Source organism: Lissotriton vulgaris, chromosome 12, assembly GCF_964263255.1.
Source record: "Lissotriton vulgaris chromosome 12, aLisVul1.2, whole genome shotgun sequence".
Classification (NCBI taxonomy): domain Eukaryota; kingdom Metazoa; phylum Chordata; class Amphibia; order Caudata; family Salamandridae; genus Lissotriton; species Lissotriton vulgaris.
In genome coordinates, this window is record NC_141700.1 from 811,354,907 (window position 1) to 811,381,028 (window position 26,122).

The 26,122-nt window shown below is 45.6% G+C and overlaps 1 protein-coding gene across 4 annotated transcripts in view; it reads right to left on the bottom strand.

Annotated features, from left to right (window-relative positions):
• Window positions 1–26,122, bottom strand: part of LOC147678852 (uncharacterized) — a 121,551-nt gene that overhangs the window by 65,108 nt on the left and 30,321 nt on the right. For 2 of the 4 annotated variants that reach the window (XM_086946278.1, XM_086946279.1), the window contains exons 4-5: window positions 24,094–24,195; window positions 17,307–17,414 (exon numbers count right to left, since the gene is read on the bottom strand). In XM_086946278.1, coding sequence (XP_086802404.1) covers window positions 17,307–17,414; window positions 24,094–24,195 — 210 coding nt within the window. The remainder of the gene's footprint in view (window positions 1–17,306; window positions 17,415–24,093; window positions 24,196–26,122) is intronic. The other 2 variants (XM_086946280.1, XM_086946281.1) reach the window with 1 other exon arrangement.

Consider the following 26,122-nt stretch of genomic DNA (forward strand, 5'->3'; position numbering starts at 1 on the left):
AAAGCAGGGCCCTTTGCTCTGCAGCCGGGAATATGTTCACCTATTTCACTAGACTGGAATGTGTTTTTACGGAGGCTGAGCAGATAACTGTAGGCAAAATACCGTCTTGGCAGGCAGGCCAGGCCGAGCCGGGCACCGCTTGGCTGGGCAGGAAGTAAGGCAGAGGTCAGGGATGCATACCTAAACTGCAGCTTTCAGAGACAGAAGAGGCTCGGAGCCTCAATTAAGGGTCTGGCTCGACTGAGCCACAAAAACGTGTAAAACGTGTGCTTTGCGATATTTAAAAGTGCACCATGTAAATGCATTGGAAACGTAGGCTTTAAGGCTGAATTATCGTTTCGTTCATGGAGGGCCTGGTAGATGACATGTTAACGTTGGACGCAAATGCAAGTGCGTCTTCATTTCGGCCACAGAGGGAGAATGCATGGATGTCATGCACATACATTGAACGTTGGGGTACACGATAGGGGACATACTTGGCCATATAAAATTCAATTTTCCTCATTGCCCCTGGGGTTCTTTTACAGACCATGTAGTATATCCACTATTTCTTATTCTCTTTCTTCTGGCAGGAGGCCCTGTCCAACTAATGATCTACCTGCTATCAGGCCACCCTCCTCAATATCCACTGCCAATAGATGTTTCCCTCTGAGTGGATTGGAGTCCTGTGATTGATTGGATCAAATTTAATCTTTCCTGTCTAATAACACTCAAGATCAAATGGAATATTCCTAATCTCAGAGAATCCCGAACGCCCCCCAGATAGTTCCTTCTCAGCAACTCATGGGTATTAAAATGATGCCCAAGAATATTGCAGGTCTTGCTTCTAAGTTTAGCGACCCTATGTGGGTCTCTTATGTCCAACCATGCCATATGATTTGTCTTCAAGAAACATGGGCAATTGATAATAACTTTTGTCTGGAGGGTTTTACTACTTATTTTTTACTGGCATTGCCTTCCACGGCTGGTAGGGCTAAGGGGGTTTAATCATGTTTGCTAAAATCAAGCTGAGTGGGTTTACCTTAACTGGCAAGCTCACACACTGCATTGTGTCGACTTACATTGCCTGGTCATTCCCCAATGGTTTTAATTAATTTTTATATTAACAAGGGAGGTCGGCCCGAGCCCCCAGAATTTCTTGTCTGGATAGCACTTTGAGTTTGATTTTAGGAATGGGAGAATATCAACCACTAATCGTCATTGCGCACGATTTTAATTGTCACCTTTGCAACCTCTCCCCAGAAGGTGGCGCCTCTCATGGTAGCTGTGGTCGAATGAAGGCTTACATTTTGTTGGCTCACAGGATGGGGGCGGAAACTAAATGAGCTCCTAGATGTTTACAACCTGACCTTCACCAGGGAGAATTTGGTGAATTCCTTGAACCCTGTTATTTGTCCATCTTATAAAGGGAGGGGTAGAGGTTCACTTAAGGATTTTATAACTGTCTCTGCACCATTATATCTCCTGATTTTATATTTTTGTATCTGTTTTAGTCTTTTCAGTGATCACAATCCATTATCCCTAACCTTGGACATTGCTTTGGGCACAGAATTACAGCCAAGTGCGGCCCTCACGTGCTTCTCCGTTATGGATAAAGAGAGAAGGCTTAACTGTGCTCAGATGGAATCTCAGCAACTACAAATGTCTCTTCTCTCTTCCTGTTTACACGATTTTAACACTTGCTTCAATAGTGAAGCTGGGGAGGGAGAGGTAATCATGTGTCAGTTCAGGCAGCGCAGCGGGCGCGACGATGGCGCGCCGAAGGCGCGCTTAAGGCAAGCTCGTCTGCGCTCGTCCGCGCTAGGCAGAGCGCAGAGCCAAGCCATACTACTGAAATCATCAACCAGGCACGGAGTTACGAAAGGGACGACCTACTCCGCCTTAATAAAAAGGTACATGACTCATGCCTACATGGCCTACTCGCTGACCACCCCCTTAATCGATGCTCCCACTGCCCGTACAAACTCACCCCCATTATACCTAATTTGCCTTCCCCTATCCCAATACGAATGGCCCTCATTAACTGCAGATCCCTTCCCAAGCACTCGACAGAAATCCATCTACTGCTAGAAAATTATAACCTAGAAGTGCTCTTTCTAACAGAAACTTGGCTAGGCTCGGACTCAGACCCTGACATTGTCAACTCCCTTCCCTCAGGCTTCCTCATTCACCGTATGGACCGCCCTAAGGGAAAAGGTGGGGGCATTGCAATAATTCACAAAGACCAGTTCTCATGCCGTTTTCAAGGCAGTCCCCTCCTTGACTGCGAAAACGTCTTGTTCTCCATCCAGGTCTCCCCCTGTCAATCTATATCAGGCTTTCTCATCTACCGCCCCCCAGGACCACTAGGTCAATTTTGCGAATCCCTTACGGAGCAATCTTACACTCTGGCCGCTACCAACTCCTCATGTTTGATCCTGGGTGATCTGAACATCCATTTTGATAAAAAGGAAGCCAAACCTACCGCCGACTTGATAGCGGACCTTGAAACCCTTCAACTAAAACTACTAGGCCATCTTCCCACCCACACTCTAGGACATCTGCTGGACCCGGTTTTTACCAACATCAACAATCTCACTGTCCTCGACCCCATTCCAGTCCCTTGGACCGACCATCTCCTAGTCCCTTTAAACTGGCAGATTACTCGCGCTCCTCGTCCCACTGCCCCCCCCAGCAAGCCCTCACGATCCTGGTCCAAACTAGATGTAGAAATCTGGAAACAACATCTCGAGAGCTCCCCGCCTGCACTTGACACTAACCCCATCAGCGCTGATGCAGAATTCTCAGCATGGATAGGCGACACTCTGGACAAAACTCTCCCCAAAAAAATCTCCTGTAATCCACGGAGTAAAGCCACCTCCCCCTGGTTCACTGACGAATTGCGGCTCCTAAAAAAAGCTTGCAAGAGATCAGAAAGAGACTGGAGGAAAAACTTTGACCACACTAGAAAAACCGAATACAAAACAACTCTTCTCACTTACAAAAAAGCAATCAAAGCCGCACAAATCAACTACTTCGAGGACAAAATAAAATCATCCACCAACTCATCTCGAGAAACGTTTCAAATAGCCAGGAAACTTCTCAAAATACCGGAGCCCCGCCCCCCTGGTTGAACCCTCAGCCACTCGCTGCAACGAACTTGCTGAATTTTTTAATTCAAAAATTATCAACATCATCAAATCACTTCCCCCTACTTCTTTGGACGCCCACACAGCCCCCCTGGACGTCAACCAGCCCACTCCGTCATCAATAGTATCTACTATTCAGCTGTCAGCCTTCACTCCGCTTACAACTGACACTACCCTTCTCATACTCAACTCCATTAAAAGTGGTAGCCCAACTGACCCTGCTCCACTCAACATTCTGAAACTAGTCGGATCTACTATTTTACCTTACCTGACAAAACTAATTAACAATTCACTCATCCTAGGCATCGTCCCTCCCAGTTGGAAAAGAGCAATGGTGAAAGCATTGCTCAAAAAACCTCACCTTGACCCACTGGAACTTGGCAATTACAGGCCAATCTCCCTACTCCCAGGCATCAGTAAAATAGCCGAGAAACACGTCAACCACAATCTTTCCCAATACCTCGAATCTAATAAACTACTGGAACCCTCCCAAACGGGATTCAGGCCAGGCCAAAGCACCGAGACTGCAATATTGGCGGTAGTCGAAGAAGCAAGGAAGATCATGGACTCAGGAGGATCAGTGGCAGTGATCCTCCTGGATCTCAGCGCTGCCTTCGACACCGTCAACCATTCAATCCTGAGCCAAAGACTCAGGCATCTTGGAATTGCAGGAACGGCTTTGGCTTGGTTAGAATCCTTCCTCAAAAACAGATCCTTCCAGGTGGCAGAGGGCACCTTTACGTCCAGACCCACAACCATCAGTTGCGGGGTACCCCAGGGCTCTTCTCTGAGCCCAACCCTTTTAATGTTTATATGTCCCCCTTCGAGAAAGTTGTCGCCCCTTTCGGAATTAAACTACTGACCTATGCTGACGACACTCAACTGGTGGTCTCCTTAAGCCAGCAAGACCACTCCCTTCCCAACCTCCATACCTGTCTGATCGAAATAACGAAATGGATGAACAGTTCCCACCTCAAGCTAAACAACGAAAAAACAGAGATAATGTTTTTGGGCAACAAATCTCTATATCATTCCATATCCATATGGCCTTCAGCCATGGGCCCTCCCCCTGCTCCTAAACCAGAAATTAAGAGCCTTGGCATTTGGTTAGACTAAGAGCTCAACTTCTCAGCCCAGGCGCGGAAAACCTCTGGAACATGTCATGGCCTCCTTAGATCAGCAAGAAAAATCTTACCCCTGCTTCCGGCACAATCCCGCAAACTTCTTATCCACGGCCTTGTACTATCCCGCCTGGACTATGGCAACGCCCTGTACCTGGGGGCCCCCAAAAAAGTTCTGGCAAAACTTCAAACAGCTCAAAATGCCGCAGCCCGCATCCTTACAGGAACCCATCGCCGCTGCTCAGCCAAACCCTCCTTTAAGGCCCTACACTGGCTCCCCATTCAGGAGAGAATTCAATTTAAGGCTCTCTGCACGACCCACAAAATTTTGCACGGCAAGGCCCCTCCTATACTCCAAAACCTTATCTCACCTCACACCACCTCAAGAACGCTCCGATCCTCTAACTGCAATCTAGCCTCGGTACCTAGGATTAGGAAAGCCCGCTCTGGCGGCCGACTGTTTTCATACAACGCGGCTAAACTATGGAACTCGCTTCCCTCAAACCTCAGAGCCCAACCTAACCTTCTCTCATTTCGCAGAGCACTCAAAACATGGCTTTTCCCATAAGGCTCGCCCTACTAGGTTCTTGTTATTAGCGCTGGGACGCCCATGGGTAGCCATGCGCTCTACAAATCTGTAAAATAAATAAATAAATAACGCATATGAAGGCATAGTCAGGGGGATAGTACACTTTTGACGGTCACAACCAATAGCACACGGGAGTCACAATCCCAAAAATGGTAAGACAGGGAATGTTCACAAACCTTGCGTCATTTGAAGGTAGCCTTGAAGCAGTCCCCGAGGGACGGGCAACTGATTAAAAATTGCAGGCGTGTCTATAAGGCGGCCCAAAAGGAGTGTGGATACAAGTTACAGGAGGCAGCCTAGGAAGAGGCCTGTGACACGGGGATAGAGACCTTTTTTGGAGTGTTGTAAACAAGCCTTGTTTTTCTGAGGATTCTGGCCTGCTTTTATATCATCACATCGCGAAGCAACAGTGGGTGGCTCATTTTGAAGGTATCTATAACCATGAGGAGGGGGTGGGTGGCAAAACTCCTGGGACACTGACCAATACTGGCAACCGAGTGGTCTTCATCTAAGATTAAATCCAACAGGGAATCCTTGCCTTGACCAGAAAAAGGCGCCGGGCCCTGATCGTATACCCCCAGATTTGTTTAAAGCTTATATTGAGGTTTGGGCCCGCTACTAAGGCAGGTTTTAAATGTGGCTGCCCAGGAGGGGTTGCGACCCTCCTGGTCTACTGCCGTGATCGTCCCCATATTCAAGAAGAGGAACAAAGAGAGCCCACAATGCTATCGGCCAATCTCACTACTGGAAGCCGCTGTCAAGGTTTTAGGGAGGGCAGTTTTAAATAAGCTGTCTGACTGGGTGGAAGATAATGACATCTTGAATGACGTCCAGTATGAATTTAGGGAAGGGATGTCGACAGCTGACCAATGCTTAAATCTCCATCTAATTATCAAAAAATACACAGTGGCTCGGTCTGAATCCCTTACTTAGATATAGTATATCTATATCTACCTTATATATAGACACATAGTAACCTATAAGTCACTCCTATGGCAGGCCTCGACAATCCTGGAGGCAGAGTGCTTGGTTTTGTGTGAGAGGGTGCCCTAGCATTAGCTGAGCTCCTCTGTAGCTTTCGGAACCATCCCCTTATAGCTGTTCTATGATATAGCCATACCATATACTCCTAAGTGGATTATGATCCTCGCGGTTAATGCTAACGTTGGTTTGGCTTTATCAAAACATGTTGTGTAAGATGTCAAACACTTTGGAATACTACCCCCCGCCAGTTCGGGCGGCGGGGGTAGCATTCCACCCTTCTAGAGGGAGAAGACATATAGTAACTGGTAAACCCGGTTAAAGATAAACCGAGCCCCAGCATCACAAAATGGATGCTGCTGCCACAGACACAAGTCTGCCCTCCTGCTGCTGGACAAAACTCCGGCAGGGGAAGCCTGGACAATAGGTATCCTGTCCAGGGAGGTGCTAGCGACTCCCCAGACAGGCTTTAGTGTATTGGGGCAGGGAGGATTGCATGCAGTGATTGCATTTTAGACACTGCCTGGGGCACACAAGGTGATCCAGGCATTTCCCAGTTCAAACCGGTTGCTGGGGCGCTCAGCCCCAGCTCTGGCGCGAAACTAGACAAAGGGGAAGGGGTGTAACCATCCCCTCCACAGGTCCACCCATAGGAGGGACCTTAGAGTTAGTCCAACCCCTAAACTTACTATATATATAGAACCCCAGTCCCTAGGACTTTAGATTATCCTGGACGAAACTCTGCAACATATATCTTGGACCTTCGACATTCCATATCGACTGGAAGACGGAAGAAATATCCCTTGTGGTCAAGGAGTGACCACCCTGTTAAAACAGGCACCAACTGCATCTTTGCCGGTCTGCATTTTGGAGGCTCCCCCCGGATCCCGAAGAATCTGCGACACAGGACACGGACTTCCAGACATCTCTGACACTGACCTGCGCTCCTAGCAAAGCTGAGACGTGGGACGGGAACTCCTGGACTTCCTGCATTTTACAAGTTGCACCTACTTCCCGAGGTATCCTGAAGTTGTGCATTGGGGTGCTTGAAGCCCCAGCCCGAGCACCTTTTGTACCGAAGCTCAGAGGCCCACACTCCATGAGTGTCCTGTGGGCCCGCTTTGTGCATTTCAGCTCAACGCGTCTTTGCGGTTTCTAGTCCGTTGGCTAGTGAGCCCCTACGAAGACCAATCCTTGATTTACTTTGCTTTCCTGGTTGCTCCAGGCTTGCTCCTACTCCTCTCTACTCCTCAGATCTTGCTGGTCTGCACCGAAGCCAATCTCGACATCTTGTGTGGATTGCGTTTGCCAAGGCTTGTTGGGTCCAATCCAGATACCGACACCGCAGTCAACTAGATCCTTCGTGGGACAGCTCGAATCCAGCTCCTGGTCATCGTCAACACCTCCTGGTCCTCGTGGCTTAAGAGACAAACTTCACCTTCTCACCTGAAATCACCCGACATCGGCTGGCATATTCCTATCGCCATCCTGGTCACTGGCTAGTGGCCCAGACTCTGTCTCCTCTGCTTTCAGGTTCTTCACATCTCCGATCCACCCGGACACTTTTCCTCTGGTCGCCTGCAGCACTTCATCGCAGCTCTCCATTGGAATCGATGACGAAACCCGACACCAAAAGATACCTATACATCTGGCTTCCCTGGGCGAAGTAACACGAGTACTCCGGTGCTCCCGTGGATCTTGACTATCGAAGTGTCCTAGTCTAAAAGGGTTCCATCGGCGTTCACCTAGAAGTGCCCTTAATCTTTAAAATTGTAACTTGTTCCTTCTCCACAGAAAGTCAATGGTAACCCGCGGCTGTGTTTAGACACTGCACGCGTCTCCCGTAGGCCTCCTACATCCTAACCTTTGGTGGTTCTAGGCAGCCCCAGCGATTCCACAGGCCCTAGGCCTGCTTTCTAAGTCTCATGTGGTTCTCATACCACTATTTTAGTAGAAGGTTTGTGAGGCTTCTAGGGCATAACAGATATTTTGTGCAACTTATCGTATGCTAATTAAGTTCCTTGTATTGTACTTTTACCTCTGACCTCATAAAGAGTCCAGAGGGGTTGTGTTTAGAATAAATACATATATATTTGATATATACCTTGTGTGGTGTGCTTTCATTTGATCACTCAAGAGATTATAATTGGTAAAACAACTTGCTTAACTCATCTCCAAGTCTTACCCTGAAGGCTGCTCTCCACAGCTACCACTAGGATAGCTTTCTATAAGGTTGACTTTATAACCTACCATCAATAAGGGTTGTTTGGACTGATGCAAGGTGCCCACTAGAATTGTGGATATCATATACCAGGCCAACTTCTCATATCCTGGACCTCTCAGTCAATTTTTCAAACTCTCATGTAATGCTAGTGGACCCCAAAATTACTAGCAGTAAGACCTTTAAGGTATCAAATTTACCCTGTCTAATGTCAATGCCCCCACTTATCTGGGACTTCTATTTGATGCCAAAAATTGCTGAAAACCCCTGGTGGAGGCCAAAAGATCGAAGTCTGTCAAATGCATGGGGACTGTTTTTAGTTTTGCACAGAGGCTTGGCTCTAGGGCACCTAGGGACCGTTTAAAAATTTATCAATCTAAGTGTATTCACAGCTGTGATATGGGAGCGAGGTCTGGGGATACACTAACGTGGATCGGATCCAGGAAATGGAGATAATTTTCTGCGCAAGCTGGTCTAGGTCCCCCAGTCTACCCTTTCTGTGCACGCGGAACTGGGGCTTGATTATGTCTCGGGCCCAGTCGCCATAAGTCTGCTAATGTGCTGGATTAAGATCTGGAGCAGGGAGGAGCTGAAGTTAAGCCGACTGATTATTGAGAACTGTTGGTCTCTGGAACGGGCACAGAGTATCCCATGGTTTGCTCATGTTAAGGCTTACTTTTTTCTTTAAGTAGGCCGGATACTTTTCTTAATGAAACTGCTCTCTCCGCCCTTGAGCTGGTGAGTGTTAAAAGATTGTTTCTGGAACCCTCCCGTTTAGAGAGAGAAAGCCTAGATTTCTAGAAGCCAGCAGTTAGGGACCATATGCTTCTAAAAAACATACAGGGGTTGGAGCCATACATGGGACTGGTTCACTCGCAGCATGAGAGGTTTTTTATTGGGCAGGTTCAGATTTAATCAACTGCATCATTATCTGGCTTCCCCACGTGGGTGGGTTTGGCTGGAGGGAAGGGAATCCTGTGGCTACGACTACGTGTCTCCACCGCATTTGCTTCACTTTACAATGTTTTGTTCTTACTACAGATGGCTGAGGAAGCGATTTGTAATCCCTCTGCTCAAATGGTTGGACTTTAAACAAGTCAGGCCTGCCTTCTTGTATTTACAGATGTTACCAACGGTCCAGGTGATTTTGACTGTTTTATTCTTTTTACGGGCTGTCTGGGCATCAAAGGAATCGGTACTTGATTTACTGCGTTATGTGTTTCCCTTCTTTATAAGCAACTGTATTGCTTGTTTTTATTGTCATTTTATGAATTTGATTTAATTATATGGATCTGTACTCTTTTATGGTGATTTGGTTTACCAAACAAAGATATATATTGATTGATTGATGTGCAATGCATCACTAAGCCTTGGGGGTAGGAGCTCCTCACTACTTTAGATAGTGCTGCAATATGCGGATACTGGGTCACCTTCTAATGTAATAAAGCTTAAAGGTGCCTAAGGGTTGTCGAAGGAGGCTTTTAACCGCACAAGCTGATGAGGCATTGTTAGACCCGGAAGGTCCCAGGGACCACCGACTCCGTCGCGGTAGCTTGATGCAAGGCTGGAAGGCACTCCTAACGCCAGGAAACCGTTGGGTGTATGTGCGCTTTACAAGAATTTTAACATAACACAACATAACATTTAAACAGCGTAACCGGTTTCTGGTAACCTCAGGACAATACAGATAACATTTACTATGTAGTAAACTGATCTGGGTTTAATCCATCATCATTCTTTAGCTCACTCCGCCACACCAGTTCAGACATGGCCATATGCAAATCGGTCTGACCCTGTGCCTGGGAACAGTCCAGCCCGAACTGCCAAGCCATGTCTTCCTGGGACCGGAAACAAGCATCCTGGGTCCTGTTTCTGGCTAATCAGCATCATCAGCCAGGCTCGCTTGAATCCAGTGGCAAAGTGAGCAAGAGACTCACGTCTGAGCATACCCTGCCAACTTAGGGCGAGCATTGCAAAACCAAAGGGGATGATGGACGAGGTGTTGACCATTGCAAGCACTCTCCCCAGTAAACTGATCTGGGCCTAATCCATCATCATTCTTTAGCTCACTCAGCCACCCCAGTTCAGACATGGCCATATGCAAATCAGTCTGACGCTGTGCCTGGGAACAGTCCAGCCCGAACTGCCAAGCCATGTCTTCCTGGGACCGGAAACAAGCATCCTGGGTCCTGTTTCTGGCTAATCAGCCATCATCAACCAGGCTAGCTTGAATCCAGTGGCAAAGTCAAGGGACCCACGTCTGGGCATACCGTGCCAACTTAGGGCGAACAAAGCAAAACCAAAGGGGATGATGGACGGAGTGTTGAACATTGCAAGCACTCACCTCCAGTAAACTGATCTGGGTTAAATCCATTATCATTCTTTAGCTCACTCCGCCACCCCAGTTCAGACATGGCCATATGCAAATCATCTGGGTTTAATCCATCATCAGGAAGACCTAGCTTGGCAGTTCGGGCTGGACTGTTCCCATGGGGCACAGGATCAAGACTGATTTGCATATGGCTGGGTTCAAACTGGAATGGCATGGTGAGCAAAAAAACAATGGATTTAGGCCCAGATCTCCGTACTGGGGGGGAATGTATGACATTGTTCTGATTTCTGTTCATCAACTGTTGTTTTTGCATTTGTCACCCTGAGTGGGACGGGTATGCTCAGAGTGAGTCCTGTGCTCTGCCATGCCACTCGAATCAAGCTATCCTGGCTGATGAGGGCTGAAAGCCCGAAACCGGTCCTAGGATGCTTGTTTCCAGTCCAGGGAGGACCTGGCTTGGCAGTTCGGGCTGGACTGTTCCCATGGGGCACAGGGTCAAGACTGATTTGCATATGGCTGGGTTCAATCTGGAATGGCATGGTGAGCAAAAAAACGGTGGATTTAGGCCCAGATCTCGGTACTGGGGGAATGTATGACATTGTTCTGCATTCTGTCCATCAACTGTTTTGCATAATTCAGATATGCAGTACAAGGAATAACTCTCAGGCAGGTATGCAATCAACACGGGCAACATTTCTTATGCAGTGTTTATATTACAGGTAATCCCTCTTGAACCACTGGGCGATATAGATGAACATTCTCCAGACTCTTACTCAATGTGGGCATTCAGGCTCATTTAGGTAGGGAAAATCAGTAACAATGCCCATTCTAGAAGAACAGCCAGGGAGCAGTTCTATTGAAGATACCCTGTCATCACTAGTGACACTTCCTAGGCAGAACTTTATTCAATTTAGGCCCCATGCCTCCTACACCTATTCACAGAAGTGAGCATTTAGAAGAAGAGATACGATCTAGGTAATTACTCCTCTGAGGTTAGTCAATGCAGGCAATAGGTCCTCTCAAGAGTTTCAGAACAGAGTAAAAGGAGACACTTTCGCCGACGGGGGGGGGGGGGGGGGGGGGGGGGACGAGGGGGGGAGAGGCCTAGGGCGGTTGGCAAGACAGCGATTAGGCCGTCAGGCTATGCTGGCCAGGTGTGCAGTCCCCCGGTTGCCTTCACTCACCACTCAGTCTCAGCGGGGGAAGTTTGAGGCCCAAAGCCGCGTCAGTTCTGGTAGGCGTCGGACGTCTCTTCCCCAGTCAGCCCGCTCCTTACTTCATGTGGGGCTTCAACCAGTGGAGCCGGATCGGCACGCTGGTGACTTCGGGGGAATTCCGGGGATCCCTTCCTTTCCTCAGAACCCCACACACGAAACCTGGAGCGAGCCGGGCCTCCGGGCGAGTTCCTGGTGCAGCAGCCAATCCGGTTGCAGCTTCCGGGGGGCGCACCGATGACGCGGCGTCGCGCCGGTTGCCCGGCAACGTTTGTCTCCGCGCTCTCGGATCAGCACGGGCCTGCAGTAACCGCAGCGGCCCTCCCTTTGCTTCAGGGGCCGCGGCGGTGATTGTTGGCCACAGCGTCTTCCTCCTGAGCGGCACCTGGGCTGCGGCGGGGATTTGGGGGCCCAAGGTGCATTCTGGTGTAGCGCTCAAGTTCACGGGCACAGCGCTCTCATTTAGCAACGCCTAACAGCAATTCAGGTACTGGGCACGAAACAACGCGCCACCACAGCACCTAGAGTCACTGGCGGGGTTTAGGCTATCCAGCGCTATACGATCACAGCGCTTGGCAGTAGCTGCGAGTTCTGGGCATGCACCGCTTCGCCGCTTCAGTGCTGGGGTTTCCTGGCAGGTTTTGGGCGCACAGCGCTTGGGGACATTAGCAGGATTCTTGTGGCATAGCGCTTAGCAGACACAGCGCTCATTACCTTGTGATCCCCCCAGCAGCAGCGCTCGCAGGTTTCCCAGCACTCAGGAATCGCAGCGCTAGTTGGGGAGTTCCAGGTGTCAGGTCCACAGCACTTCCCAGTCTCAGCGCTGGCAGTAGATGGAAAGTGTAAGTTGCAGAAATTAGTTGCAGTGGGAGGGGGTGTTGGTAGCCCCGGGCAAGCCCACTGGAGTAGGTCTCCCTGGTTCCCCTCACACTGGGCAAGGTCAGCAGGCTGGCAGGACTACTCAGCTATCTTGGGGGTCAGCAGGGCCTAAGCTCAGTCAGCCTCAGTAATGTAGTCTCCCCCCATCCCCCCTCCCCCCCCCCCCCCAGCTCAGCAGCCTATACTCCGGCGGAGGATCCCCAGGTCCAGTAGTGCTCCAACAAAAAATGGTGCCAAAAATGGAGGCAGAAAGGTAAAAGATGCGGGGTAAGACCACCCTAGGGCTGACAGGTGTAATAGGCATCTACATTAATATGAGGGAGCTATTATAGGTACATGAAGATGCATATGTGCGCGTGTCTAATGGAGATAAGAAGTGAGTGCAATATATATCAAAGCATTGTCTTGAGGTCACATGGGAAATAGCATGTGACCAGAAACAGATAGTAGGTTTTAAAATACATTGTTCATTGCAAAGCCAACTGTGCACACAGCGTCACCTCTACCATCTCCCCTCGTTTCCGTGCTCTACTAATTTAAATTAAACAAATTAATTAAAACTATGATCTCGTAGCGACAGGCAAGTGGTTTTATGGGATGGGCGAAGCAGTTGGAAGAGACACTGAGAGATTAAGTGTAAAGCAGTATTTTAAATTGAAAGAAAAATAAGGAAACCTCTTGGCATATAAGAAAAGCAACCTGAGCTGTAGAAAGCAGGTTTTATTTCTTTTCAGGCTCAGAGCTGCTATTCTGTAGCATGCTATCCCCAGAAGGAAAGTATGTGGCTCAGCGATCAGAGCTGCCAACTCGGGAGCTGGGGACCAGTGTTGGAGGTTCGGCGTTGGCTCAACATTCTGTGATTCTTAGCAAATCACTTAATCTCCTGTTCGGGCTCTACTAATTTAAATTTAACACAAAAAAAACTGCAATCTTGAGGGACGGTCAAGCAGTGTTGGAGGTTGGTGAGAGACAGCAGTGGGAGTTTAAGTGCAACGCAATATTTTATATTAAAAGTAAAAAAACAAGCAGACCTCGGAGAGGTGGTTGGGGCGGCCAAGCAGTGAGGGGTGAAAGAGTGGAACTGTAGCCAAGGAGGGGGTGCGAGCGTTAGTAAATATAACAAGCATTGGCATAGCCAATAGGTCTCGCCTTTGGGGACTTATAAGTGATTAAAGAGAGCTATTGGCTTTTAATGCGAGTTGCAGAGCATTGTGAATGTTGTGCAGCATGTTAAAAGTTAAGGGAAAGGGGAGTAGAAGTGCAGAGACAGGAGTAGAGGTGTAGGTAGGGGGTAGTGCAGGTGTAGTGATGGGGGAGTAGAGGTGGAGGGACTGCTTAATAAGAGTAACCAGGAGATGTGTATCTTATCAATACATCTATCCTTGCTGAGCTTTTTCGGTGTACGAGATACGCATGCAATACCGCTGCAAATTGTGCTCAGTAAACAGTTGGACACACTTCACATTTAACATAGAGTGTGCTGAGGTGTAGCACTGAATATCATATTTCTTCTGCTATCTTTGAGATTAGACCCCAATCACCACTAACACGCTCCGTTGGCAGTATTCGCTATTAAATATTGTAACTGCTTATATGACTAGAGCCTAGGCTCGAGGGAAAAAAAAGTATGATTAATGTTTTAGTTTCTCTTTTTATCTATGCTATCATTGCCAGTGGCCTATTCAATTGTCTCTCTGAATATGAGGGCAACTAATTTCGTATAGCCTTTGCTTAGCTATGAGTACTTCATTTGTTTTACAGAAAGAACCCCCTGAAGAAGGGCTAGACCAGAAATGCATCGGGGAGCTTGTTGATATTCCTGTGAATTGAACAATACTCAATTCTAACGAAGAATGAAAGTATACAAATGAATGGATATTTCCCAACTGGAATAATGTGTTGAATTAAACCCTAGTGAAATAAGACTAATGGAGAGTTGACTTTTTAAAGGAGTGCTTATATGAGTTTGCCCTTCAAGTGATGAAGGACTTATTTCTTCGCATCTAATCGTCACACCTCAAGATCATGAGGTGATACTCTATAGTACCCATACACCATGGAAACGAGGTTTCAATAGTTAACCTTTGCTAAAAAGGAGTGCAATTCTTTTCCTATCCTTTCTGCACATTGAAAGAAGCAATGCAGAGAATCAAGGAAGGAGACATTGCGTTATATGTGATAGTCCAGGGCAGCATGGCAATTGGAGTATGTGACAAAATCGATTCGGAAAGCCGTAAAAATACGATAAAAGTACTGTCTGCAAAAGGTTTCTAATTTCTAGTTCAGTGTAGAATATAGCAATAGTCCATAGTTGATACTCTTATGAAAACCTGGGTGGTTAAGTGGTATTAGGCAATTAGCCTTGACATATGTTCCATTCTTTTATGATGCTTCCTACTTATCTCTACCAATATACCATTTGCAGAATCTGCATTAGCTCCCTTCTCATATAGTTTCCTGGTAAATGTTTAGGTTTCTTTCTGGCATAGCCCATGGGGTAATCATGTGGCATTTTGCTCCAGAGATGAAGGACCTCAGGAGAGGGGAGCCACAAAATAACTCACAGAGTGACCAGAACTCCTACGGCCAACAATGAAAAGAGAACAAATATGGACTTGTAGATCTGCCGTAACAAAGTGGTTAGGAAGTTCAACAGTACAACTGCATGTAAAGCAATAACGTTTGAGCTTAGCTGCAAATTAATTAGAAAAGAGCGACAGAGAACTCAAACCGGTTTGGCATGCAAGGTGATAAAGTGCAATTAAACACTCTGCGGTCCACAAGTTTACAGCACAATGAACTTTACTTTGGAGAAATAACAGGGAATCATAATAAGCATCAGCACCTAATCTCGGATCACTAAACTAAACTCAATAGATTTCATATAGGAAACAAAAACACAAAGATATAGTCTCTTAGAAACATATTTCTTTTCTAAATGAACATCATCACTATATTTGCTAACCGCCCTAGGGCCACTCTGAGATTCCTCGTATCCAGCCTGGCCTGGCACAGCCCAAGTATAACCTCTTCAGAAGTACGTCTTTTATAGCATGGCTGGCAATCAACAAGACTGTAGGAATCAATTGCACACTGTTTTAACTTGTTTTTTATTGTACATTTTATTGAGAGTCTACCAACAAATCAGTACTTTTGCTCGTGAATTTTGTGTATTAGCGGTTGTGCCGCTCTTTTATGATTTAAACTAAATCAAATAAAAGTAATTTTTCATTCATTCACACAGTGACCAGGGAAAGAAAACATCCCTATTTAAATCTTACAACTGAGAACAGGACCTAGGAATGCTGCACTGCAATCTGTATTCCACGTTCATCTGCCCCTCCACAAATGATGCATTTTTTTTGTATGTATACAATTACACTGTCTATCCTAGCAAATGCTCAAAGTATGTAATATTGTAATGTCACACTCTACTGCTAGATCAGTTGCTCTGTTATTTATACCTAATGTTTGCACACATGATCACAGAAAGTCCCCTCCTATTTACCAAGGATCAAAATCTCATACTTGCTCTGCACTTTTGGACTGCACGTTTCCTCGTACTGTTTCCAGTCTGTGAGTCACTATATCAGTACACATGGCCTTCACGTGGACCATGTACACCACCAGGCTACCTGGTACAGCTTTAGATTAGAAATACCTACAGGTTCTTTATGGAGTACAAGGGTTTTTTGTTTAACAGTCCACAGAAAGAAGGGTATTGGCCACTGTTAGGCTGTGGACTGGAGAGAAACTTTCAAGAACTCCATCTGAATAAACATGCATTGCAATGTACAGCTGGACAAATTCAACCCACCAATCAGAACCCTGGAAGGATGTACAGAGGGAAGACCGAACCGGTAAAGTAAAGACATTTTCAAAAGGTGAAACAAACTAGGGAGGTACAACGATAGCTAAAGAAGAAACTCCGGAGAAGGGCAAAGGTTGATGTGAATAGTAGAGCAGTTCAGCAGAGTCTCAAATTTTACAATCAGGAAAGCGGTGAACATCAAGGGTTCAGTCAAGTCTTACATCAATCTATGTGCTTTTTATTATTACTTTTACTGCTTTTGTTGGTCTTTATAAAGGAGACGTGTACTACTCTACTCAATAGAGAACACGTTATGCTGCATTTTTAATGAAGATTCAGAACATGGTCAGGTCCTAAATGTGGGAGAGGGTGTAAGACAGTTTTACTTGACTTGCAGAAGTTTAAACTGTGGTGCAAGGATGCTAAATAATTGCATATGTGACACGGCTTAGAAGACAAATGCATAACCTGGAGGGACCTGTGTCTGACCTCCTGGTCACAGGTTCAAATCCAGGTGGGTCCATTCAGCCTATCATCCTTCTGGGGTCTATAAAATGAGTACCATTGAGTTGAGTAACAATAAACATCTGTTTTGCAGTGCCAAGATGCCCACAGGTGAACGTGCGCTTCACAAACACACATTATGTTATCTGTCAATCAAAAGGATATTTCCATCCAGAGACTTGGACTAGGGGACTGTGTTTTTCTGAAAGGGGCATCAGATTGTTAATGAAGCCAATTAAGATAGGATTTGCACAATAATGGGACTAATAAGAATTGTTTTAAACTAGAAGTGACACGTAACACAATGACTCATTAGCATACGATAACAAGCTGGAATGAGAAACAGCCCATCACTGCCAACATCCCAGGATAAAACATTTCTGCATTTTTATTTTGCTAGGAAGAGGTCACTGGCGGGCCAATCTCAGCATTGGACAGAATCGGAACCATCACTGCAGTCCTTGTGTTGGGATCACTCAATGGCCAGTCTCAACATCGTAAGAATTCGCAAACATTACCAAGTTACCTGAGTCAAGCTCGACACCACCTTTCTCGATCTCTGCACCTGTGTTGTCAATGAAAATGATTCCAGACTCTTCGTCCTTCGTTGAATGAATATCTGTATTAACAAACCCTGCAAAACAAGCAAAAATGTATTTTGGGGGAGGAAGTTATGAGTTTTTACCATAGCAATAATAAAACAAATTATTGATGCTCTTCGTGAAGAAGATTTACTCACACATCACCTGAACCTCCTAAATGTTAATGTTTTGATTATAAATCAGTCAATGTCAGGAATCTGAGTACACTGTGAAAGTAAAGGACAGAGCTGTAACCCTTTCAGTGTCAGTCATTTCTTTGTTTACATGCCAGATCATATAGTATTAGCTACAACATGATGAATGTATTAGCAACTTGAAAAAAGTAATGAAGTCATACAAATAGTATGCAATGGATTGAAGAAGTGTTTGCATCTTCTGGTTCTGGCTTTAATGTAATGTATGTGTGTAAATATGATATTTGTGTAGCACACACCCAGACAAAAGACAGTACAGCATTGTTATTCACACTAATCCAACCCACCAGGACAAACATGGTTGCATTTCTTCTCAAGCTTCGATGATGCGAGTAAACACTATTTACTCAGAGGATTTATTTACTCTAGATCACAAGCCAGTAGGGATGCAACATCTACATGTCGTGCATGAATGCCTTTGTGGATTTCTGAATCAGACATTTCATGACAAGATCTTGGAGGAGAACTGCTGGAATCTCAGTCTAAAGTTACCCAGGAAGTTAGCCACACAGGCTCTCCACCTACAATCTATGGAGATTAATGAATAAACCCTCTCTGGCAAATTTATGTATAATAGCTGGCGAGTGGTGCAAGCCAAACTGCTCAGTGCACAGTCTAGAAGTGTGGACTTTGTAAATATAGTAGATGGCCTCTTTACTAGGTACAATCTCCCTTTACCATGAAGGCTGAAAATATGGTAGGTCTTAAATTGCATATTAATGAGATAGTATTCATTTTTACTAAAATACCATGATATGAAACATTTAAACTATAAAAAGATGGTTAAATTAGGGCATAAGTAATATTGAGAAAGCCATCTTATCTGAGCAGTGTTTCTAATTTTATGTTGTGCATTGTTCTTTTGAAATGATACTGGGCCTAAGAATGTTACGGACAGTAATAGTGCACGGTACAAATTGGCTTAGAATGCAAATCCATATTACTGTAGAACGGGGTGGAGAGTGCCTTGTAAGAAGGGTATTAGTACTTAAGTATGAGGAGTAGACATTCACATCCTCGCCTACTCGAGACAAAAGATGGCCTAACGGCTAGGGCGGTCGACCTCGAATCTGGGGAACCGGGTTCAAGTCTCGGCAATGACGCTAAACAGCCTGTGATTCTGGCCAAATCACTTAATCTCCCAGTGCCTAACCAAAAAAAAAATGTATTGTGTTTTATATTTTTATTTAGAAGGTTATATATAGCATGACCCCAGAGGGTATCTGAGCGCCTTACAGTCTATGCATCAAGAAGGATACAAGCAAACAAAACAAAATCAACAACAGATTCACAGTCTTATAATGTCCGACATTCTCGTGAGCCAGGCAGCTGGGCCACAAATCAAAGGCTATGGCCCCTGAATCTATTGTAAGTCTTTTTTCTTGAATTTTTGTGATTTGAGCAAAAGGGTGCTGGTGCTTCTGGAGGCTCTCAAACCACATGAGAGCTCAAGTTTTTGAGCGAGGTACAGCGGGGTCTTGAAGTGGATGGCTATGTGTGCCATGCATGCAATTTTTAACTGTATCCGAGCTTCATATGGAAGACAATTCAGGGTCAGCAAGTCCGGAGATATATGGGTGAATTTTTTGTGTGCCAGTTATGACCCTAGCAGCAGAATTGAGGGCAACCCGTCTTTACTCTGTGCAAGCCGCAAAGCGTTGCGCTACCATAGTCCAGCTTTGATATCACTAATGCTTGCACTGCAACCTTTGGGTCCTGAGCAGGGAGATAAGGTTTGAGTTTCCTGAGGATGATGAGTTGGAAGTTCACTTCTTTGGTGAAGGAGCTGATGTGCTATTGCATATTCAGGCTTTTGTCCAATAGAATACCCAGAGAGGATGCCGAATCAATGAGGTGAGGTCTACAGTTAAGAGCAGTAAGTGGATTCAACCATTGTTCGATGACCGGAGATTGTTTGTGGGGTGAGATTAGGAGGAATTCCGTTTTAAAAACATTTAGCTTCAGGTGGTCACGTGTCAGCCAGCTTTGTGTATCCAGCAGGACTGAGTTGAGGGATTGAATGTCCTCGGGGAGGCGACCTTAAGGTATAGTTGGGTATCGTCTGCATACATGTGATAGTGAATGCTGGATGATTTCAGAATTTCTGTCAGAGGCTCCATGAACAGGAGCGTGGGAGAAAGTGCTGAAACTTTGGGAACCCCAAGCGTGACCGGTGCAGGATGGGATGGGGATTGGTTCACCGTGAAGCTTTGGGATCTGTTCTGAAGGAACGAAGAGAACCAGTTAAGTACAGGCCCAGACAGCCCCATCCTGTGTTTCAGGAGGTCAATTAGGTTATCATGTTTGACGAATCGAATGCTGATGAAAGGTCAAGAAGGATCAGTAGGCACGACTCATTATGGTCCAACATTCCTAGCGCATCATCCACAATGTGAGTTAGCGCCGACTCTGTACTATGGCCTGGGCAGAAACTAGATTGGCATTGATCCAGGAGTTGGAAATGGTCGATGTGGTTACAGAGTTGGACGAGCACACATTTCTCCAGGAGCTTTGCCAAGGTGGGGATGTTAGAGATTGGGCGAAAGTTATGAAGATCCGTGGGATCAGCAGATGGTTTCTTTTGAATCGGGGTAACTGGACCAGATTTTAGGCAATCCGGAATTGTACCTTGCTGAAGTGATGCATAGACGATCGTAGTCCAAAGTGTTAGTAAGGAGGATGTAACTTCCGGTGTCGTAATTTAGCAATGATTAGGTTAAGCATTAGCAGAAGACATCTTGTATTTAGAGACTATCTTGTCCGTTTTACGGAATCCATTTTGTATTTGTCGGCCATTATGTTTGCCATGTGCTCTGTCCTACCTTCCTGTTAACTGCTCTTGAAATCTGCCTAGAGACAAGATATATTTATCCTCTTCTGCTTTACACATGCTCAGTTGAGCATGCAGCTGTCACCAAATTTGTAACTGTCAAGATGTGTCCACCAGAATGAGCCAACTGTCAGCCCTTCCCACTTGTTGCTAGCACACTCTCTGTATGACCTTATATGTATTTGAAACCAACACTCTGTGCCTTGTACCGTCTTCATTTCAGCCCCTGTGTGGGTATAAAAGGACCAAGCTCCTTCTAGTCAGTGTGCCACCTCATACTATACCGAAGGGTGTTGTGTGAATGTAGTTCCACCTCATGAGGTTTAATAAACTCTGTCTTTTCTATTCCAGTTTCTGTGCCAACTTCTTATTATTGGTCTAAGGACTCTAAACAGAGAAGGGTGAATCCATTGCACTAGTAGGCCTGGCTGGGGCTTGCTACCACACCAGGAAAAGGTTAGATGGTGGAGGGTTGTTGTAGTGATTGGAAGGCTTCAAAGTCGACAGCTTTTTGCGTATATTGCCTTCATCTAAGGTTTGGAACAGGCTCCAGGATGCATTGTTTTTGGGGTGGTAGAGCTGCGCAGGGTCAGTGATATCCAAACCTGGGGGACGGAGGGTGTTCAGTGTACTGATCGGCAGGTGATCAAGGGCAGAGCATAATTCAGGTTCAATCTTAGTAGTCTTAGCCGTGAAGAAATCTGCGAATTCTTCACAATTAGGCAATGTCCATTGACCCAGAGACGCGGAGTTCGCATGACCATTGGCTTGGGACTTGAGGAGTTTGAACTGGTTTTTTTGGACGTTTTTTTGCTTGGATTAGTTGAATTCTGAGAAAGGCGACCTTCGAGCATCTGATGCGTTTATTGTAAATGCTTCTCAGGGATCTCGAATGGTAGAGATGTTCAAGGGAGGAATAGGATCGCCACAGCCTTTCCTCAAGTCTTAAATTTCTGCTTTCGGTATTAAGACCATCATTGAACCACATTCTTTTAAGCTGTAGTGGTGCAACCACATCTAATACATTAAGCTTTGAGTGGTTATAGTGGGCCGTAAGGTCGTGAACATCCGACATGTTCATGGATGGGGGCAGGTTGTTATCGCAGAGAACAGTTAGATTTTGCGAGTTGATGTTTGTAGACATCTTTTCAACTGTTTTGGGTTCTTAGGCTGGATCTACTTGCTCTTACTGATTCCAAGATGAGGAATGTGATTCAAGAGTGGTCTGTCCAATCACATGAGAGGATCGAATCCAGGAGGAAGGAGTTGGGCTTACCAATGACAAGATCTAAGGTAGCTCCTTTGATATGAGTAGGGCAGATAAGATGTAATATTTACAATTTCCCAGAAGTAGTTCTGAATTATTTTGTAAATGGCAGCTTAACCCTCTGTGAACAGATTTTCACAAATGTAAAATGTACTTGTACATATGTGTGAGAAACCCTGCCTCCCGAGTCCATGCCTTTTACCATGGGTACTCACAAAAATTTCCCAAGGGCCAAAATTTTTGGTCTGTGATGTGACTGAGGGCCACATTTATGTCTGCTGGGTAGTGGTCAGAGTTTGGGGCGGCGTACTTGTGGTAAGCTAGGTGTAGGGGAAGCAAAGCATATACATCAAGGGGCTAATTTATGAGAGGCTTGCGCCACCAGAGCCTCACTCCGGCAGCGTAAGCCTCTTAATCATATCTATGAGGCCATGCAAAGCCACTCAGCCTGGCGCTGAATGGGCTCATATAGAGTAAGGCAAAGCAATTAAGTCGCTGCATTGAATTACTCTGCGCAAGAGGCGTTCTATGGGCGTTGCGGTGGGTTTTCCCACGCAACACCCATGGATTTTCACACCACCCCAGACTTACTTATTTATGTAAACCCAGGGTAGTGCCAAAACCTTATGCCTCACCACAGAGCAGGCGTAACAAGGAGTCATATTTTAATTTCTCCTTGGTGTTTCTATGTGTGCTGCACTCAGCAAACATGGAAAGAGGACGACACCTCTTGTGATTGTTTTTGGGCAGGAAGGGGAACATTCCTGCACAAAAACAATCCTGCCTGCAACTGAGGCACCCTTGCACCGTGGAACAAGCGGGCCTACCTTGGCCTAGGCAGTATTCTGTGCACCAGCACAGGGGGAAACGACAGGAATGCACTGTATTTCATAAATAGGGTGCATTCCTGTACTTTCACATTGGTGTAGGGCAGCGCTGCAAAAAGACTTGCTGTGCTGCCCCACGCCAATTCCCCATAAATGAGGTCCCCAGTGGCTGAATTGCACATTGCAAAACCAGAAAGCCTGGCGTTAATCTCGGCTTCCTCACTTAACCAAATTGTGTGGTCCTAGGCAATGGTTTTATTTCACTCTCCCACCTTTTTCTTTATTATCACATATTAAAGGACCTCGGAAAACAGGAGTTCAGGATGTGCGCTTTACAAAACCTTCTCTTGTGTTTGATTTAATACGCTTGAATGTTGTTCATGTATAATAGGAGCCTACGGCCCCTAAGAAGCGCACATAACAACTGGCTTGCATCTTAGCTCACTGCAGGCATTGTTGTCAAGGTAGGGAGAATAATTAATTTTTCTAAGTTCTTGTTTCAAAACTATTACTTACAAAAATAAAATCTTAATGCACTGATATATTCTGGTGTACTAATGTACTAAGGTTGTGCATGTTAATGAAATACACTTTAATTTTAAAGATTCTATCATTTTTTTACACTTTTGCTGCAAGAGGTCTTTGAAAATAAAAGAGTTCCTATTGTTAAGTGGTGCAAGACACCCTAATTACTTCCCTTGTTTAACTTCAATTAACCTTGAAATAAATGCCTTCCTGTCCAATTAGCATCTTTCTTTTGTCAGTGCTGTGTTGAGTAAACAGCAGCCTTGTGCTACCAGTGACAAAGGGGCTGCATGAGCGCCCCGGGCGGTACTTGGTGCATCGCTGCCTTATTCCAATGTTGGGGATGATTCCTCGCCACACCCACCTTTGATACACATTTACTTTTCACACTCACAGGAGTTGATCTGTAAACATACCCAGGGCTGGAACGTGCAGCCAATAGTTTGCACATACCAAGACACTGGCATGTTTGTGGGTACTGAAGATTTTAGGCAGGCACTCGCACTCTGCAATGCTGCCACCCATCCTGGGTATACATTTTCTTACACAATATATATCACACTGGTACAATATTATCTGTGAGTAAACCAATTTAGGAGTGCTATCTGTAAACATAAAGTGTGCCCTTAGACTTAAAAACTGAGGTATATGTGTTGTGCATGGGTCTACTAGTATTAGTAGACAGATGGAAAAGAAGTGAGCAGAAGACCAGCACTTCCCTCTGTGAAAATAGGATAAAAAAAGAATAAAACGGCAATAATAGTGATCATGGTCACAGCAAACACTGAGAAGATCTGCCCTGGGCTGCCAGAAAATGGTTTTATTTCCCAGAGGCCCCACGGCATTCAGTGTTATCGTCCTTGCAATGACAAGGCGTTGAGTGGGTTCTAAACTACAACTCTTCTATTACACCGGATCTTTGCACTGACTTGTTCCTTCAGTGAGCTCTACCACTTATGTTATGAGATTAATGATGGCTTTAAGCTCAGCTTTGGAGTTACTGTAGTAGGTACTAAAAGGGAGCACATATGTTAATTACACAGTCATGTTCCACCCAGTTGGCCTCACCTGTGCTGATACAATCGCCCCTTTCCTTCCTTTCTAAGTGTCGAGGAATTCTCATATGTAGAGGGTTCTTGTCCTTCACATCAAGCTCAGCAGCAGGGTCACCTGGGAAGGAAAATGGCTGACCATGAGCTCCATGCACACAAGAGGGGACGGCCTTGTTAGACTTTAGTCAGAGACCCATGTTAGCTCCAGTCTCTGTGCTCCTGCTCTAGTTCTGCCCAAATAGGAACCCTCATCCGTCTTACTGCTGCCTTCCTTGTCCCAGTCCAAAAACACAAGGTCTAGTGATAGTTCTGTAAATGTGGCCACTTTGGTAAACCTGACAGTGTTTATATTGCATGCACAGTACACGGTTGGAAGCACATTTAGCCAATGGGGGGGGGGGGGGGGGGGGGGGGGACACTTCACCTCGTTCAGGGGTTACATCGTCTAGTGGTTCATTCGCTGGTGGAATCTGCCTTCGGTTCTGTATGTTTTGCAGTAATTTACATTTTAACCTCAATGTGAGATTACAGCATCAGCTCTTATAGCAGTAATCTTAGTGTAGAGAACTGGCAGATTGCCAGCTCACCCAGTAATTCTTTCTGGATCATCTATCAGTACTTGGACTATTGATCTTTCTGAATATATGCTCTAACTTGCATGTGAAGGAAGACATTGTTTAATCATTCAGTTTTTTAAGAATCCAACCTTGGCAGAAAAACCAAGACTGCATTCCCTGCATGTGTATCAGGCTTTGCATATTTTACCCGGAGAGCAGCAAAGTTCTTGTATTCAGGGCATTTTATTTTTATTGCTACTGTGCTATTTCAGCAAAGCAAACCTTCTCTTCCTGCAACCTTTGGACTCGCTAAAGCTGATGATTGCAACAGCCTACCAGCCAGTGCCAGTGCTTTCGAGAATACATGCATTTTAGACTCAAGGCATGCTTCATCTTTGACCTAAAAGACAAGACGGGTCATTCAGAGAGATATGTAATGCAGCAACATGGGCCTCACAATAACTTGTATTCATAGTTACAAACTGTTTTGGGGGTGACTGTTCTTCTGTGGTAAAATGTGGTTTCTTGTGCATTTGCTTTGAGGATTTGAGTTCGAGGACAAGTGGAAGCTTTGGCAAGCCCTTACATTTTAGGATTGGCATGAAGAAGAGTGGCAAAGACATAATGGCATATAATGCATCAGTAATTTTCACTGTACATAATCCTACTTCCTGTAATCAGTCCACAAATCTCTACTTTGCACAAAATGCACTCTCTCACGGAGGAAAGGCCCGTTACTACCAGGAAAGGAGAGAGGAACTATGATTACAAGGAGTATAACTCTGTGTTACGGGGAATAATAGTGAGTAATAGGAACAGAGGTATGTCAAAAGCAAACATTTTATACTGGGTGTCTGCCCATGCTACTCAGTGATGCACCTCAGGCTTACATCCTCCTGTGAGCTCCAACATCTGCTGCGGCAGACACAGGGGATTTATGAAGGAGAAGTTAAACACTAACCACGATCAGCAGCATAGTTCCTATTCTGTCTCCCGTATCTACTCCACGGTCACCTTCCATGAGAATCTGCCTCTTTCTACCTGTCTCTCACTAGTATCTGTACGTCACCTGTGCGCCTCCTTCTGTAATTCTTTTTCTATTCTATTCTCTGTAGGAAAGTGCCCTTTTTGACACCCCCACTTTTTGTCTGGTATGCAATGCAATTTTGACTGGAAGTACAGTAGGTTTCTGCTATCCAAGTCCCCAGTGCCAGATATCTTTCCCAAAACTGTACAATCGGTCCCCCAATTGGCAATTCATTTGGCCTCATGGTAAGTCTCTAGTAAATGGTACCCCAGGCGGCATGGGTACCAATGAGGGCGGCTGCATGTATTGTGACACCCAAAGGGACCCCTCGCCAAACACATACGGACTGTCATTGCAGGCTGCGTGTCTTGGTGCAGGCAAAAGTGAAAACACGAAATGGCACACATCCCTGTGTGGCATGCCAGCTCAAATTGTTCTTGAACGTTCTAAACTTTATTAGC